This window comes from Rhinolophus sinicus, linkage group LG03 (assembly GCF_036562045.2).
Source record: "Rhinolophus sinicus isolate RSC01 linkage group LG03, ASM3656204v1, whole genome shotgun sequence".
In the NCBI taxonomy this organism is placed as follows: Eukaryota; Metazoa; Chordata; class Mammalia; order Chiroptera; family Rhinolophidae; genus Rhinolophus; species Rhinolophus sinicus.
The window spans coordinates 11,144,953-11,163,512 of record NC_133753.1 but is presented as its reverse complement, the minus strand read 5'-3'; the positions used below and the strand labels follow the sequence as shown (position 1 = coordinate 11,163,512).

At 51.4% G+C, this 18,560-nt stretch overlaps 1 protein-coding gene across 2 annotated transcripts in view; it reads right to left on the bottom strand.

The window, feature by feature from the left end:
* Window positions 1-16,200, bottom strand: part of CCDC88C (coiled-coil domain containing 88C) — a 116,849-nt gene extending 100,649 nt beyond the window's left edge. The window contains exons 1-3 of one of the 2 annotated variants that reach the window (XM_019745153.2): window positions 15,960-16,200; window positions 15,095-15,195; window positions 9,434-9,542 (exon numbers count right to left, since the gene is read on the bottom strand). In XM_019745153.2, the coding sequence (XP_019600712.2) occupies window positions 9,434-9,542; window positions 15,095-15,195; window positions 15,960-16,019 (270 nt within the window). In that variant the 5' untranslated portion in view covers window positions 16,020-16,200. Of the gene's footprint in view, window positions 1-9,433; window positions 9,543-14,516; window positions 14,647-15,094; window positions 15,196-15,959 lie in introns of those variants that run through there. The other variant, XM_019745172.2, reaches the window with a different exon arrangement.
* Window positions 16,201-18,560: the final 2,360 nt, after the last annotated feature.

Genomic DNA, 18,560 nt, shown 5'->3' with positions numbered 1-18,560 from the left:
CAGAGGGGCCGAGCCTGCCTGGGCAAGTTCTTCCGAGACTGCCTCTGACAAACCAGTTATAACATCAAACGTGCTTATCTTGGCACTTAACACCAAAACCCATGGCGAACGAGAGACTTTGTTTCTTGTGAAAAGCTTCAGAAACCCATTTCCCTCCCTTTTGTCACAAGCAGATCTGGTACCTCTTACCACCGCCAACCTGCCGGGTGTTCAGGGCACTATACGTCGTGTCGTGTCGCTAACTTCATTCACCCAACAGTTCTGGACTGACACACACTGGGCCACTCACGAGCACAGTTCTGAACACGCGGTGAACAAGACCTAACTGAAAATGAAGCCAATTAGCTCCCTCCCAAAGCAGCCCAGCTTTTACGGTTTTTGCTAATATTCCGCTGGAAGCACAAACTCAGACCTCTTGCCCGATGATGGGGAGCCGGCCCAGCCTCCCACCCCCGACACAGCTCTGCTGTTCTCTTCCGAGCACGAACCTTCTGTGAAGGGCTCCAATGCACATCGCTTTTTAAATGAATGGCCACGAATTAAGAGAAAACTTGAGCAAAAGGTGTAAATACATGGTGAGAGAACATGTATGAGAAACACGAGAAAGTCCAGACTTGTAAATGTGAAGGTTCGAGTGGGTCTTTGGTCCAACTGTGTACTGGGCATTTGGGCTCAGTCTGTGCAGAACCGGCCAAAGAGAGGTGGCAGCCCACAGGGACCTCAGTGGCATCCTGGGCCCCTGGGAGCAAAAGGTAAGACTCTGGAGCTAAGTAAGAGCTGCTTCCTTTCCATTAAGACAAGAGAGAGTGGCAGCTCGGGGATGGATGGGAAATTCCAGGTTTGGACTCAAAGGACAGGAGGAGGAGCCCACAGAGACCAGAAAGGCTGTGTCTACACACACCCTTTCCCTCTCCTCTCCCCGCTTTAAGCCTCCATGGCCTGGCTGAATTCCAGCTCTGCTAATTACATCAGACCCACCTTTCACCCCTCCCCAGCCTCTGTAATTAGCCCAGTTCTCTGCTTCCTGCTGCTCTGGGGGGGCGTGCAGGGTAAAGTCTGGGGCCAACTGCTCCCTGGCCCTACCCACCGCCCAACCCAGGAAGTGCTGGTTTCAGAGGAGCCTGAAGCAATCCCGTCCCTTCCTCTGGGGCTTGGCTGGTGTGCAATCTGGTTAACAAGGGGGGCGGGGGGACGGCAAGCAGGAGACCCTCCAGAAGCAGGCCTCGGGGCCATCCCATCTTGCTGACAGTCACAGAGAGCAGCAAGCTGTTTCCCTACATGACTGACTGTATTAGGTTGGTGCAAAAGTGATTGCGGTTTTTGCAATGATTTTTTTAACCTTTTAAATTGCAATTACTTTTGCACCAACCTAATAGAAAGCTTGATTTTTAGAAAGCACTTGCCCCAAGCAGCTGATGACCAAGAACACTGCAGCTCTCTGGGGCTGTTTCCTTATCTCACTGGATAAGCCTTGCTCTCTTACTCTGCAAGATTGGGATGGCAATTTCCTCCTCACAACGAGGAGGCTAGAAAGCTCCTAGCGTAATGGCTGGCTCACAGCAGGCAGTCAGTCATTTTCTCTCAACCTTTTGACTGGGGGCACAGAGCGGAGTCGCAAAGTTCCCGACTGCCATCCAATATGCCTCGGCAGCTTTTCTTCTAAAAACAAAAAAGAGAGAGAAAAAAGGAAACCAAGTTCACCTGGCAGTCTCACGTCTTGCAGAAACAAAACCTGCCTCTGGAAAGGCTTGGGACCATGCAATCCATGACCAGGTGTCCTCAGCCAACAGGGCAGGGAAGCCTCACAGGTAAGGAGGAAACCCTTCCATGCAGCGTAGGAAACAATTCTAGTGGCCCTGAAAGCTGCCACCCTCCTGAGGACCCTGTCTGGCTAACCCAGAGCCGCCACACTCAGCCCCTTTGGGGCCCTGCCCTGAAGCTGGCGGGCGGGAAGTAGGTCTGCAGAGCTCTGCCTCCCTGAGCCTGGAAGTGTTTTATCCTCCCCTCAGATGCTGGCTCCAGGTGGGGCACCGAGCAAGCTGCTGTCCACGGCCTCCTGTGGCCCAAATCCCATGTGAGTCTCAGAACTTGTCCCCTCTCTCCTGTGTCCCTCCCTCCTGACATAATCCGTTCTCCATATGGGCACCAATGTTTTCTTTTTTAACTTTGCCTTTAAAAGCTCTCCAAGGACACCCAAGGGCTCAGGATGGAGTGCAAATGCAGGAGCATGGCATCCACCCCCAGGAAACTTGTCATCTTTCCAGCTTCTGCCATCACCACTTCCCACAGACACCCCAACCTCCAGCTCCTCTAAAGTGACTTCATCAGTCCTCAGGCTGTTTTATGTTTGCACAGCTTTGCAGGTGCTAGTCCTCTTCCGGGACACCCCATGCACCCCATTTTCTGCCAGTCCAGCTCCTTGCCAATCCTTCAAGACTCAGGTCAAGTGTGAGCCCCTTTAGAAAGCCCCCCATCAGCTTCGCCCTTCCTGGGCTGCGGAATTCCTCTTGCGTCCTGTGATGTCCCCATGTCCTGTGCACACACAGGGGTTACAGCGATTGGTTTACCTGGCCTCTCTCCCACCCCAGATGTGAGCATCTCAGGCAGAACAGCCTTAAGAAAGAGAAAGAAAGAAAAAATGCACTGGGTGATCCTCAGGAGCCACCCCCACCTCTCTGGGCCACCAGTGCTTCCTCTTCCCACATTTCATCACTACACTGGAGAGAATGGGCGGACGGGAAGTGAGAAAAGGGCAAGAGTAAAGGGGGGGTCCACGCAGACCACTGCCCTCCTCAGGCCCACTCCCCCACAGAGTCTGGAAACTTCTCTTTTGAACTTTAGACTGAAAGCGGACATTCACAGGGAAGCTGGGAAGCTCCTGGGTCAAGTTCCCGGCCGACAAAGGGCGCCCACTGCTGATAGGGGTACAGCAGGGGGCCTCTCTGATGAAGGCCTGGGTCCTGGGCTGGACCAGCCAGCCTCATGGCCCTGTCCTCTCGCCACCATCACTTGCCGCTGTCTTGTTGGAGATTCCAGACCAGCATCCAACAATTCTCCAACACAAGGAAGTCTGCCCAGACGTATAGTCATCTCAGACCTTCACCCACACGGCAGAGACACAGAAATCAGTGTTGAACAGCCACACAGAACCCTGCATTCCAACAGGTACCCTCACCACGGCACCAACGGGCAGCCCAGCAAAGACAAACAAAAGGCCTGTACAAAAGGCAATTTGAGCAGTAAGTAGCAAAAGTCCTCCAAGTATTCGTGCCCTTTGGCCCAGGAATGCCATGCTAGGAATTTATCCTAAGGAAATAAAATCACTTGCTGAAAGATTTATGTTCATGGTGGTATTGTTGATTATTCCGAGACAGAAATAAGAGTACCAGCGACAGCCGGACAGCCAGCCACACGATGAAATGCCTGGTAGACACTAAGTCCTTGTTGCGCAAGTGCACGTAATGACGGCAAAGTGCTCACTACACAGTCCATGGAAAGGAAGGTTACAAGTACAATGAATGATATGACCCCCATCTTGAAACACACACACACACACACACACACACACACACACGTCAGAAAAGGGTCGGAAAGCACAAGTACCAAAATGTTAACAATGGTACCCATAGGTGGTGAGATAACGGATGAATTTAATTTCCTTTATATTTCTCAATTGGCAATCAGAAAATATTTTCACAATCAAAAATCTTACTTTTAGTTTCCTCAGAATGTAGACATAAGCTACAAAAATCAAGAGTATCCATCTCACGGCCCAACTCTTTAACCTGTAAAGTCAGAAGTGGAGCATGGAATTTCTCCTCTGCAAATTCAATACAATGTATTATTCATAAAGCAAATTCCAGGGGTACGTGCAGATACGGCCTGAGCAGAGTAGAAATTCTCTTGAATACTGTCCATATCCATCACAGCCCTTAGGTCACACCCGCCTAAGGAGACCCTCCAGACCACACGAAGGAGACAGAGCTCCGTGGGTTACTATGTTCCCACCAACAATGTCAAATGTACACTTCCTGCTATTCTTACTTTTGACAAAAGTCTTTCATTTTTCAAACCGAGCGTGCACTTTTCTAAAGATAATTCTAATTTTTAGCAGTCAGCCATGCTTATCTAATACAACTGCCACAGAAGGTTGAAGGATCTCAAACAGGGCTGAGTGGGAAAAAGGTACAGGCAATGTATGCAAGCTTTATATAAAGATATCGCACAAAGCAATGTGTGTGTACACACACCCTCCCCCCCAAGAGTATAAAAACGTGAGCCGGATACCCAGCAATTAATGATATGGGTTATCTCTAGGAAGGGAGGGAAGGGTAATTAGACTCAGTAGAGGCATACTGGGGACTTCTGTCAGAAAAATTGTATTTCTTAAGGAAAAAAGGTCTCAAGTAAATATAAAATAGTCACATGTGTTCATATTTGTTTTGAACAACAGATATATGGGCGTGCATTATAACCATTTGTACTGTCGTGTGTTTAATTTTTCAAAACAACCAAGGAAAAAAAGAGACTACAGAACAAGAGGCAACCCCGGAATACTTCTTCTGAGATAAGTAAAAACGTCTGGGTCAGCCCGGCCTTCTGACCATGAAGCCTGAAGAGCGAGAACTCGTTCAACAAAACGTCCGTGAGGTGATCTGATCTCTACACCTTGGTCGCCTCTGGCCATCGGGCAACTGCGAATTTCAGGACCTCGGGGGCCTGACCCCTTCCTGACAGATGAGAGCTCAGGAGGCCCAGAGAAGGACAGCAGCCTGTCCCGAGCACTGCGGCCAGAGATGGGGTGCAAGGGTGCTCGAAGAAACTCAGCAAATTTCCCATTTCAGAGTCAGTCCTGCAGGGAGGTCCCCACACCCACCTGAGGGCCCCGATTTCAGGACAGACGTCCGTTACGTGAACTTGACAACAGAGACCTGCATCTCCATCAAGACACGGGGAATAAATACACCAGGCTGTGGTGTGAAGGGCCGCCCACCACCATGAAGCCAGACACACCGCAGCAACTAGGGACAAGCAGCTGGTCAGGAGAAGGAGCAAGACTGCAGGTGTCCGGGGCAGGGAATGGCAGTGGGACGCCAGGCACAGCCCCGAAGAATAAACACCTGTCAGCTATTTGTTGCACAGAAGGGTTCTGCTATACTAGCCTTATTTTCCTACTGGCTCCACTACTAAATGAACGTGCGTTTAATGTAAAAACTCCAGCCTCTGAATGTAAAAAATGAAACATTCTATAAATCCAAAAATTAGTTAAAAAAAAAAAACTCAGATGAAAAAGAGCTTGGCTGTTGAGCGAGTACAAGCACCATGAGACCCTGGGCTCGAAGCTGACCAGCCAGGCGGCTCGAGGCAGCATGCAGTTGTGGTCCAGGCTCGTCTTCCCTCCAGGCCTGGGCAGATGTCCCGTTTGGGGGTGCTCGTTCTGGAGCTGGTGCCCCACCCCCCACCCTCACCCCTCACACGGATCAATCAGCCTTTTCCTCTTTAACATGCCGAGACTGACCCAGGCGCTCTCCCCAAGGCCCTGTCCATCTCTGCCTTCCTCTGCCCCTTCCCGGAAACTCTCCCCATAACCCACTTGCTCCTTCCAGTCCCCTCTCCTCCCAGGGCTGCCAGGAGCCTGCCTTCCCGTCCCCGTCCCCGGGCAGATGAGATATGTATGTCCCTTGTGCGGGATGGAGAGGGGTCACCTGGTGCGAGCTGTGCTCTCTCTGCCCCAGCAGACCTGGCTGAAGGTGCCTCTTCTAGATGTCACTAGAAACTCTCTAACCCAATTCCCACCTGAGGGAATGAGCATCCCCTGCAGGGCTTATTAAGACAGACCGCAGGACCTCCACAGCAGGTCTTGGGAGGGGCCTGACGACCTGCATTTCTAACAGGCTCCCAGGTGACGCTGCAACTACTGCTCTGGGCCCACACTTGGAGAACCAGCGCTCTAGACCACTGATTCCCACTGCTGTGGGAAGGCTGGTCAGACTCAAACACCTGGGGGAACTTCTGAAGACGCGGATGATTCCCGGCCCCAACGCTAAGCGAGAACAAGCCCCAGGTCAGGAAGACGCTGACAGCCTGGCTGAGACACCAGTGCTCAGACTGAACCTGGTCACGCTGGTTTTCACCCAACACCTGTCTTCTCTCCTCGGAAAAAGGTCAAGGATCCTTTGTCTGCACAGATCTTTTAGAGGCAAAACTGGAGCTTCCCTGTGAAACAAGCCCATGCTCTTCAAGAGAGGGCTCCCTCCTTCCTACCGGTGCCTGCCCCAGAAAAGGACAGCCAGGGTGGCCTGGCAAACAAGACCCAGGGCTGCATTCTGGGACCCTGACATGACTACTGAAAAGCCACCAGCAAGAGGGAGTCCCAGTCTCCTTGGGGGTGACCTCCTGCCCTCTGTGGCCATCCCAGTCAGAGTAAGCACGACGTTCTTTCACTTCATTCCCAGCCTCACAGCGAGGGGACACGGGGGACTACTTCTTTTTGAAAACTTTCTTGCATGTTCCTTTACAATAATAACCAATTATGTTTATGCTATAATGTCAGGAGGGAGGGGGAAAGAGACAGGATATGCAATTGTATATATGGCACGACCACAACTGGATAAAACAAAAACTATTCATGCAAAAACTGGAAGGAAACACTAAAAACGTTCATAGTGATTGTCTTGGGGTGGTGGGATTGTGGGTGGTTCTTTTTCTCTTGCTACTTGTTTATTTTCCAAGCTGTTTATAAAAAGTACATAGTACTTATATGACCAGAACTTAACTTTATTTTACAATAAACCGGAAGGGAAAAATACACAGCACACCACTGCCCACACCTAACCTGTGTCAACCCAAGAGGCAAGTGTCCTGCCAGCTTTCTGCGTGAGCAGGACTAAGGGAAGGGACGGCCCTGCGGCCGTTGGCAAGTGCTTTCAGCAAACATTTACTCTGGGCTGGCCGGGCACAGCAGCCCTGCCATCAGAGAGCGAACACTGCAGAAAGCGAGCCAGGACCCAGGGGCTCGCTTTCCACCTGAGAGTTTTTCTGGACCCTGAGAATGGAAGGGCCATCTTTTCCTTCCTCTGACGGCCCCCATCTTCTAGAACTTTACACAGTGCCCCCCAAAGTAGCAACCTGCCTCCACACTGACACAGAGTCAGGTGGGTGGCGGGCCCCTTTGGCCGGCCCAGACCTGCACCAGCAGAGCTGCCGGTTGCCACCTGCGTGCGGCCTGCTCAGCCAGGAAGACGAGAGGAAGGCGTCTGCATGGCCAAACAGCTTGCACAAGAGCCCGACTGCTCCAAGCTGCTAACGGACAGCTTCCGAAACCTCAGCTCCACCTGAGGCCTTCACAGCGCCGTCAGGGAGGGGCTACTGCCACCTCTCCCAGCCACACCTGAAGTGGGACACGCCTCTGTGGACAGGGATCGCCGCTGGCTCTACCCAGCCTTGCAAGCCTGGTTTGAAGCCTGAATTTCTGTATCTCTCATGTTGACCTCCTCTCTGGTTTTGATTCATCTGAAATTTGGATGGAACAGGCCTTCAGCCAAGCAACTGGGGGACAGGACTGTCTCGTGCCTCCACGCCTTCCCCCACCTCATCACCATCTCCCCTCCTCTCCTTCCCACAAACCTCCAAACTTGGAAACTCCACTGCCCACGAAAAGTTCTCTCAGTTGTCACCTCCCCCAACTCCCCGCCACGCAGCCTGAGTTAGGGGTCCTGTCTCTTGAACTGGAAGTAACATCTGCGTCCCCTGGCACTTAGCACACTGCATCAACAGCACCTGCTTACCACAAATGGTGCCGACAGATAGGCATCAAGAGCCAGCACAGCCACCAGACAGCTCCTGCCACACCCAGACCCAAGTTCAATGGCAGCACCATAGCCGTTGCCCAGCTTCCTGGGAGCCTGCAGCCGTCACAGACAAGAATTAGCTGAGTGTGCCTACAGCACGCCCTCCCCTGAGCGTGGCTCCCCTCCGACAAGGAAACGAACACGCTAGCCCCGCAAATCCAGCTCTCCCAGACCTCTCCCTGAGCCCCGGCCCCTCCTCAGCCCACTGGTGTAACAAAAAGGAGGGGGCTGGCTGTGAGCCTCTAGGGGCTCTAAGGGAACCCACAGTGCTGTGCTACCAACCGCCCCTGCAATGCGCACAGGTGGCTTGCTGAAGTGGCAACTCGGGCAAAGCATCGAGCACCCCAAGCCCCCTCCTGCATCCCGACCCCAATGAGAGGAGGTTGGAAACAATCATCTCAGAAAACGCAGGACACTGTCCACTCCCTCTCTCTTCCATCCTTTTTCAAACTGAAGTTGAGTCAGAAGCAAGGGCTCCGGCAGCCACCACAGGCCTCGGCAAGACCTGGGCCCCCGACCCTGACCCCCACCCCACAGCCCAAATCCCCCTCGGGCCTTAGCCAGCGGGCCCTGACCTGACCTCAGAACCAGCAATCACTGCACGAGGGCAGAGAGGATTTGCTCCCAAACCCCAAACCAAGACTAAGTTGCAGCCCAGAAAGCTGAGTGCTAGGACCAGGTCTCAGAGGCAAAGATAGCCCAGGTCGCAGTGAAAGCCCGGCATGAATCGGGGAAGGACTTGCTCTTTAGCAGTGGTTCTCACACCACGTTCCCTGCAGTCCTGGGAACCCACACAGATGCCCTGGAAGGGGAGGACGGGGCAGAGCAGAGGGCATTAGGGTCCCCCAACTCCCAAGTCAATCAGTCAAAGGGCTTCACCTGGGATCTCAAGAAAAATCACATGGGGGGAACATTTCACTGCTGAGAAAAAGTTTGCAAACCAGGGCTCTGCTGGGCAGTTTACGTCCATATGTAGCAACGCTGGCCATATAAAGGTCATGAATGTGATCAAAGATGCCCACCCGGCCTTCCCAGGCTGGGACGGGGACTGTAACAGCCCTCCCCCATCAGGCTCCCCTTCCCGACCCAGGGACTGTCTGCTAACACGATACGGTGAGTGCCTGACAAGTGGACTCTACACCGTGAACCCGGTACTCCTGTCTGCAACCTGGGGGCTCATCAATTACACCCTTAGTCCAACATAACCCTTCTGTGGTCCCTTAGCTCCCTGAGCCTTTTGAATTGCTCTCGCACAAAGACTCACTGAGCTGCAGACGGGAGCCATTTTAAGGTCCCGTCCCCACCCCCAGTCCATTCCAGCCACTCTCCATTCAACTGCGTGCTTTCGGGCCGCGGTTGTGATTCGCCGGACAAAGTAAAGCGACCCAATAACTGAGCCTTCTCACAATGCCAAAAAAACACACACAAAAGGATGCAAGGGAAACACACTTGCATCAAGCCGTCATCGAGCAGACGCCTGCCCACGAACACCATTTCCTCTTGGTTTCCTGCGGGGAGGCCGTTCGCATGACGACAGGGCCAGGCACACAGCAAAGCGCCAGGGAACGGGGAGCTGCCCTTACCTGGTAGTAGGTCTTAATGTTCCTCACCAGGATGGTCAGGTTCTGGATGCGCAGGTTCACGTCGTTGTTCACGTGCTTGTTGATGCGTTGATTTGTAGGCCTGGGGTCTCTAGGGGAAGAAACACAAGAAGGGAAATGGCGTCTCCCAATCAAGTGCCTTTCGTCCTCTCCAAGCCTAGGTTAATGTGGCGCTGTGACGAGTGTGGCTCGAGTCACATCCTAATTCTGCCACCGCCCGCCCGAGTGGTGGGCGTCAGACGCCCCACGTCACCCTCCTGCCCCCCACCAAGCACCCAACGCACCACAGACCCTTAATCAGCGTCATTCCCATCCCCAGTTAGCCGCACCCGTAAACCACCACGAAATGTCAATGCAGACCCAAAAGGTTACACTGTACAAAAATCAACAAACTACCCCAAAATATACTTCAAGATTAAAAGGATGAAAAGCTGAACAAACCAAAATGTGTGAACTATGAAGAGACAGTAAAATTAGGCCACCCCAAATGTTCACTTCACGTGTTGGCATTAAAACTTAAGTATTCCCCCCAAAAAAGGAAAAGACAGAAAAGGGGGGGAAATGGTACATTTTCTGATTTAAATCAATAAAAACTCATTAATGTTCCATTTTGCGTGGCTTCCCCTCCTCCGTCACCTGCATTGCTCTTGGACTGGGCCTGCCTGTGGATTTACATTCCAGGAACACAATTCTATCTTGAAAAACCAACATTATCAGCCTGTGACACTATGTGGATGACAACGCAACCTACGAGAAATGCTAAGAATAAAGACACAAATAATGCATGTGGGAAACCCCCCAAGTGTCGTTTATTTTCCCGTCTCAGGCAAAAGTCAGGTCTGGTTGTGATGAAACGAGAAATCTGACACAAGTGACTTACAATTTCACTCATCTCTACATGTACAGGACATTTCTCAAAATTTTCAGTATCAAAAAAGGTTTCCTATCTGCAGAGAACAGACTCGCTAGAACAGATTTAGCTGCCACTTCTCTAAGGACCACACTCTGCTTTTCATAACAAAGCCCTCCCCCCATGTTACTGTCCCAAGACACTGGGAAGGATGTCTAATTCAAATGAGGGCTGTCTTCACGGTTTCATCTGTCATCCGAGCCCTGTGATAAGGGCACTGAGCCTCCTGGGGGCTGGCATGATGGAAGAGAGGCAGGCCTCTCCTTCCTTCCTGGGCAACACGCCCCTCGATAATGAGCAGCACAGGAAGGGGAGTTTGGGCATGAAGGAAATCGATCTCAATGCCATTCCACTCAATCGAAATCAATAATTAATACAAAATTGACAAATAGAAAAAAAAAATCTACAAATAGAAATCATTCCAAATGTACACTGGAAAAATTAAAAAAAAAAACAAAAACCAGCAACAAAATACAAGCTATTTAAAATAGCTATTTAAAATTCAACCAGTAAGTAAATATTTGATAGGTACACTAGGAGTCCCCACAGGGCACTGTGTGTAAACCCCTTTACACATTACATGCAGGGCTCAGTCATGGATTTTATTCAATCATCCTGTATCCCCTGAAATGGTTGCGTGGGTACCTTGGGGCAACCAGAGGACCTCTTTTTAATTGTCATGTGACAGACATTTCTTATTGTCCTCACACAGCAGTGGAGTCTGGCCAAGCCACCTACACATTACATGTCTCTCTTGGAGCCATTTATTACTGAGAAAATAAAGGTTAGCAGTTCAGTGGAAATTAATTTAGGAGTAGAGGCGGCATTCAGAATTTAAACCCCCGAGGCGTTTTGAGCTGCAGGAGTGTACCTAGCATTACAAAATAGTTTATCTTAAAGGTGCAATTTTCCTCCCTTGACTATAGATACCTTAAGATATGATAAGCAATTTCATAAAGTGACAAATGTGCTTCTTAAAATAGCAGAACCTAGACAACATGCAGGGCTTTTTCTGTTTTGGTGTTACTGTAGTCCCAGCTTTCACTTAAGTCAGATGGGAACACCCCAGGCGTGCCAGGAGCCAGAGCGCCCGGCACACGAGTGGACGGCCACTGCACCTGAAAGGGACTGCATGCTCCCAGGGTCGCAGCCTGGGTGTCTGTCCATCAGGCAACAGCAGGGAAACCTCTGATCATCTCTGCTTTTGTTCTCACCAGTTCTGAGGAGTAACAGCCAATGGAAACGACACTCCAAAAGAGCCTCGCTATTTCCTATGTGTGTAATTAGACGACGTATCATCATCCTTAGGACGCCTTCCTTTTACTAAGGCTCTCAGGGTAGAGACAGGTTATTAGGAATCAAATCAAAACTCAACTATGGTAAAGGGAGGCCTTGCCCCACTCCGCCTAGCACTGCGTGACCCCCACCTCCCCTCCTGCGGGAAATCCAACAAGAGCCTCGGTGTCTGATCTGGGTCAAATCAGGGGTCCGCTCTCGTACGTACACGCACACCAGCGCACGCACGCAGCTGCACACATGGGAACCCAGCTCTGGGCCTCCCTCTGACAAGGACGAAGACTGACATTTCGGGGGCATTTTCCACTTGCATAATTTTTTAATCCCCCCCAAATCTATAAAATACTATCCCCTTATTACAGATCAGGAAACTGAGGCGTAGAGAGTTGAAGTAATTTGCACAAAGTACCAGAGCTAGCAAGCGGCAGAGAGGGAATTTGAACTTGTCTGCCTGATGCTAGAGTCAAAGCTCTTAAATAATTGTCCTGTAAGATAGTGAAAAATGTGTCCAAAGTGGATCAGACACCTTGTTTTCCCTTGGGTACCAAGAGGTACCCAGAGACTGCACGTACAGAGGAGCTATTCAGCAAGTTTTCCCATGCCACTCAATGCCGGACTTTCATTCAGGAATTCTCCTAGACCTGGGCCTCCCCTGAAAGCTGAGCTCACAGGGCTTTCCTGCTCTCAGGCACTGATGTCACCGGGAGGCCAGGGCCAAGGGACTACGACGGACCGCAGCCTTCTTCAGTTGCCAGAGACAATGCCCAGGTGCAGTCACGTGACCCCTAGCCAGCCTCCATATGGCTCTGAAGTGTTAGGTGACATGCCTCTTATCTGAGCTGCAGCAACCCAGGTAGCATACTCCTTTCGGTCACTTTCTCAGGTCTTACCAACTTGGGGAGAATTTATCAAAAGAGCTGAATAACTCAAAGTCAGAGCTACTAGCCTGGGAAATAAAGCAGAAGAGCTTTATCACTTACCTACTAGTTAGCCTGACATTTCTCCATTTGGCAGAAGTGAAAACAGAGGCTTAGCTTAATTAAGTATAGTGTCAGACGTGGGGCTCGGACATGGGTTCCCGAGTCCAGTTTTGCCTTAGAGCCCATGGAAAGAGGGCTAAGGCTAAGAATTAGGCAGTAATCTAGGAGGCTAAGAATGCGAGAGAAAGAGAGACTGAAAAAAATAAGAAGTTTTGTGAGGTGCCTCAAGTCCCTTCTGGATTAAGACAGTATATAGATAAGTAATTGACACTAACACCTTTTAAGTGGCAGGCACTGTGCTAAATGCTAACACATCGTCTCATTGCATCCTCACAACCATCTCTTAAGGGAGGTACTTGACTTTCCATTTTATAGTTGAGGAAACCAAAGTGATGAGTGATGTGCCCGGCATCACACAGTTCAAACCCAGGCAGGCTTATCTAGGCTGTCCACACCAGGGCTGGATTCTTTTTTTTCTTTTTAATCAAGGGAGTTTTTACACAGAGTAAAATGCACATATCTTAAGTTACAGCTTGATGTTTTGAAAAATGAAACATATTCCCATCAATATGCAGAACATTTGTACCACCCCCAGAAGTTCTCCTGTCTCCCCTTTTCCAGTAAATTCCCTCCTACTTCCAGAGGTAAACAACGTTCTCATTTCTGTCACCAGGAGCAGGGTTATTCTGATCACCCAATCAGTAAACTATGTGTTGCTGGTGCCACTCTCTCTTTGATTTCCTCCTTCTGGGAAGCCACCCAAACAGCTTACCCGTTGTCCTTTCTCTGTGCCTCATTTGGGCAGAAGAACCCAGAAGCACTGCTTGACACCTTAAGATCTGCAAACTTATCAGGTCCCACTTCCAGAACGAATACTTTGGCATATCACAGAGGAGAAAACAACATTAGAAGTTGTCAAGGGGTGAGGAGAAGCCCTTCCAACTGAATTTAGCCACGGGCCAAGTGTGAACAAGTGATGAGCTGGCATTTCTCAAAGGAACGTCCAACAGGCTTTCCTGATTTACAAGCAAGTGGTAAACGCTTGAGGAATTCCAAAGGTCAGGGAAGAAAGAGAAAGTCCCAGGGCTTTTGTTCTCCCCTCTGCCCGGGTGTAAAAGCTGAATGAAAAGGCTGGGGATACTGCTGGTATTTTTAATTAAACAGTCTTGGGCTTGGGTAAGGACAGGTTGAAGTTCCACTGGTGGCCGCACCAATGGAACCCAGTAATTTTCAGGGTCAAAACAGAGTGGGGCGGGGGGAGCTGCCAGAACTTGACTATGCCATGAGACTGCCCCAGGAAAACTCACTTTCCTCACAGTTCTTGGAGAAGTGCTGCCAAAGTTGACAACAGATGTGCCTTTTTAGAACCTAATCAAACACAGGATTGGTGACAACAGTAGTGCTTTAAAAAAAAAAAAAAATCATTACGATTGAAATGTCTCTCTCACACCGTGACAGCAAATGACTTATTAAAACAAAAACAGCAATGTTCTTGGGAAATTTTTTAAAACAGCCCTTTTTTAGGTAAATCTATTTAAATCACTTGCGGAATATGCCATAGCTAACCGTTCCTTCGTGGGCCACAAAGGGTTTATACTCAACTGTGACAACTGGCTTCACTGCAGGTGAGTAGGTGAGCAAAAGGGGATGATCCACAGAGAACATCAGGAAGTTTTATTATGCCTCGAGTGCCTGTGAATCATACCGACAGGCAGTGCCAAGATGTCCCTTGCAGTTTGAGTTAAGAACAGAACGCAGCCCTAGGAGCCAACACCTATATGTGGCAAGCTGTCAATCAGGCAGACAGGCTCTGCAGAATACAGCAACAGGAAAGGATGTGGTCAGACATACATGCTAGCAAGTGTAACTTCCACCGTACCCTGTTTAGGCTGCATGCTCCAAAACAAACAGTACCCCAGCCTTCTGACTCCCTGTGCCACTCCTAACGCGGTGACTTTAAATCCAGTTCATGAGAAGCGACTTAACCAATTGTAGTTGCCATGGGGCAGCTGAAAATGGAAGATGAAATGAAAGGGAGCTCAGAAACACAGGCGTCCTAACCTAAAGAGAAACTTTATAGTCACTCAGGATGCCTCCGACCCACCCGACACTTCCTGTAACCCGACACTGTTCCTTACAGTTCCTTGCCCCCAAAGAGGTTGTTTTTTTTTTTAAATTTCATTGTTTAAACCACAATTATGTACCTGACTCTGAATTGTACTACCTACACCATGTGGATGACATGCAATTCCAAATGTCCTTCATCAAACACGCTGCCAACTCGCTGTCCTGGAGTTCTTCATACCCCAACAAATGGCAGCGAAAAGGCACTTAATACTGAGATAACAGTAGCCCCGCGTGCAAAGAACCCTCCCGTTGAACCTCGCGATCCATTTCTACAAACTTAACATTTCTGAAGCATCATTTCTTTTCCCTTCCTCCGTGAGTATAACTTACATTTGCAGCATGATTTGGTTCAAAAAGATGCCATCCACTAAATCCATGTACATAGTCAGGTTGTCCTGGTTGCCGCTTCCGAACGGGCCCAAAGTTTTCACCTGTGCGGAGTGGGACGCGGAGAGAAAGGCAGGAAAAGTCAACCCCACACGCACATACTAAAGCGCTCCAGGGCAAAGGCCGGCAGAGCCCGTGTGGGCAGAGGGGATCACCCAACGCCCACCCATGCTTCAGCAGGCACCAAGCCCGCCCTTCTCCAGGGCCTCTCCCCCCTCCCTGCACCAGGCAACAGACGCGAGACAGCAGGAGGAAAACTTCCTCGCCACTTTTGCCCAACGTCCCAGAGCGGGAACATAAAATAAAATGGACTGTTCAATAAATTTCTCATGTGTCAAATCCATTAGAAATCACTGCGTCCACTCCATCCTGTACACGTTCCTCCTCGGACCCCCCCCCCCCCACCCGTCACCGACATCTACCCGCTGGTCTCAGGGGTTCAAAAACTACACGCGGATATTTTGGAGCAGTGGGTCCTTTTCCCGATTGGTTAAGCCACAGGGGCCGGGGTGACCACTCCGACCCGGTCTGCCCCGGGGCAGCCAGCTCAGCGCCCGCGCGGGAACAGGTGTACCCGCTCAGCCCCTGGACTGGCCGGAAGCGCCGGGGGATCCTGCACCCGGAGCGCCGGCTCCCGAGTTGAAAACGCCTTCGGACCCCGGGGCGCGGGCCCCGGCCGGGAACACCTGCTGAGTCCCCGCGTCCCGGGACTACCCGGGGCCCGGACAGGTCGGGTCTGCGAAGACCGCAGGCGGGCGGGAGAGGAGCCGGTGCACCAACAATGGGGCGGGGAGCCGGGAGCACTCACCCAAGTCACCAGCGGGCTCTGCAGGAAGAGCTCCATGAGCTCCGAGACAGTCAGGTCCATGCTGAGGCTGCGCCCGCCGGCTAGCGCCCCACGTTACCCGTCCGCCGCGCCGCGGCACAAAGCGGCTCTGGCAACGATCGGCCGGCGCGGGGCTACGGCGGCTCGCGCCCGGGAGACAAAGGCGGGGCGCGAGCCCACGTTCCGCGGCTTCGGCGGCCCCGCGCCCCGCCCGGGGCTGGGTAAGGGGAGGGCCAGCCGCTCGGGGAGGAACAATGCGGGCGGCGGCCCCGCCCCCAACCGGCAGCCCTAGGCTGCCTGCGCGCCGCCTCGCGGTGCCGGGCCCTGGAGACGCGGCGCGGTCTGGGCTGCGCAGGGTGCCTGGAGAGAGCGGGGCGGTCCGCACGTGCGTGAGAGGGGGCGTCCGCGCGCTGGGTCCCCGCTGCCCGCACGGGGGTTCGCCGCCGCGCGCCTACGGCGAGCGCGGCCTCTGCGCGCTCGGGGCCCCAGCACGTGGCACCTCCCTGCATGCGTGCGTCTGCCGCGAGGGCCCCGCGCCAAGTGCGGAGCGGAGCGCGCGGGTCCTGGCCTCCGCCTGTGCCTTCGGTTGCGAGTGGGGATTGGGGCACCCTGCTCTCCGAGGTCACCTCTGGCCCGCCGCACGCGGAGGGCTCAGCAGAGCCCGACCCCGAGACTGTGGGTCCCGGGCAGGTGCAGCCCCTCAGCAGAGCTGGGGCCCCGCCCGCGCCCGTGGCGGGAGAGCCAAGCCCGCGCACCTCACGTGCTTGGGTAGGTCTCGCGGGCAGGTGGAGCGCAGGCCCGGAGGCCAAAGGAGTAAACTTTGGGTAGAGTTTAGGCCGTCGGAGCGTGACCTCTTGCGCCCCACGGTGCCACCTCCTGGGCTCTCTGCCTTCTAGAAGTTCCTGCAGCAAGCTGGTGATGTAGCCGCACCGACCTGGGCCCGCCCTGTGACTCCACTCCCTCCACCCCCAACACCACCGTCACTTTGCCAGAGAGGTGCTAAATTCTGCCTTCCAACTTGGGGGACGTAGCAGCAGCTTGAGTGACAAGCGACAGGAAAAAGGACAAGGGCCCCGACTAGATGAAAAGCACGTCTTGGGGCCAGATCTCCTTGCTGAGACAGCTACAGTGGACCCGAGTTCCTTCCGGTCTCTGCCACCTCACTTTATACTGGTAATGATTTCACACTATAATTCAGTCATTGTTCAAAGCACTGTAATCGGTTTAACTAATCTAAGCCTCACGCGTTATGCACCTGATCCTACCGGTGCGAAGTTGACCTGAAGCGCCTAATGTAATGCTCGGCAAGTGTACAGTAAGCACTTAATGGCTGCCGGTTGGGTTAGTAATTTGAAAGTTGGCTCTGTCAAGTGTTAGGGCTGCGGCATCTGCCGGTAAATCGTGGCATTGCAGCCGCGTTGTGTCGCACCTTGTTGGACACGCAAGGGGTGAGATTGTGGCCCCAAGAGCGAAGCAAGCAAGTTAGGAGTTCCTAAAAATAAGTGTGGAAGTCAGAGCGACGGAAAAGAAAGTGGGAGACTGCAGAGGAACTAACAGTTCCTCTAATTAATTGATTTTTAAATTAATGCCTTAATTGCACATATCGTAAAATTGGTTGGAAAATAGCTATAAATTGTATTCACACCCATCTTTGTTTAGAAGGCCCCTGTTGTGTAAAGGGGCCTGTGCAGCCAGAGTTTTTTCGCATTGACCCCGACACTTTCGGAAAGACCGGAAAGGATCTTTAAAGTTATTTGATAACCATGATCTTTCACACTAAGAAATAAATACATTGCACAAATGCTTCCTGACAGTGTAGTGAGACCTTTCCCATTGTGGTGAGAGAATTTGTCCCTGGGGGTATTGACAGTCCCCGGGGCCACAGCCAGGTCAGGAACTTCTGTTTTTCGGGTCAGTTAGCTGTTGTGTTGGTTCATGATCATTGATGTGTCAACACTTCCTTGGCTGGACCCCACCTCACATTCAGAAAAGGCTGACTCAGCATCTTTGTGCCCTGCCAGGCAAGGGGTCACCTAAACTGGATGGTGCCCAGGTTACAGGGTTGGAAGGCTTCAGTGGGCTGGATGACCTGGACAGGTTATTTCCTAAAAGTCTCTTAACCCCTAAAATCCAAATAAGAACGCTTTCCCTATATGGCTTCATAAATTTGAGGTTGAAGGTAATGCATATAGGGTTTATAATCACTGTCTCTTCCTCATCTGCTGCCCTGTTCTACCACTACTTTAATAAGAATTATTTCCTCTAAATCTCTATCAGGTTGGGTGGGGCAAAAGCTTCAGGAAGCAAACACATAGATAGACCATCTACTAACCCCTAAGCAGTGACCTTCCACACCCCCAGAACACCCCTTGATTTTCACTCCGTCTGAAATTTAACCTTTTAAAATTTTTTCCTTTCATTTCTGCAAGAAAATTTCTGTGCTTTATACATTGCTTCCTAGACAGAAGCAGTATTGTAATACTGATTTTCACTCTGATAAAGGAATTTTCACCCCTCTCAGAAAATGCTGGCTTAGCAGTGCAAGCTAATGGCATGTCTATGTAACCTGATAGGAACTTAAAT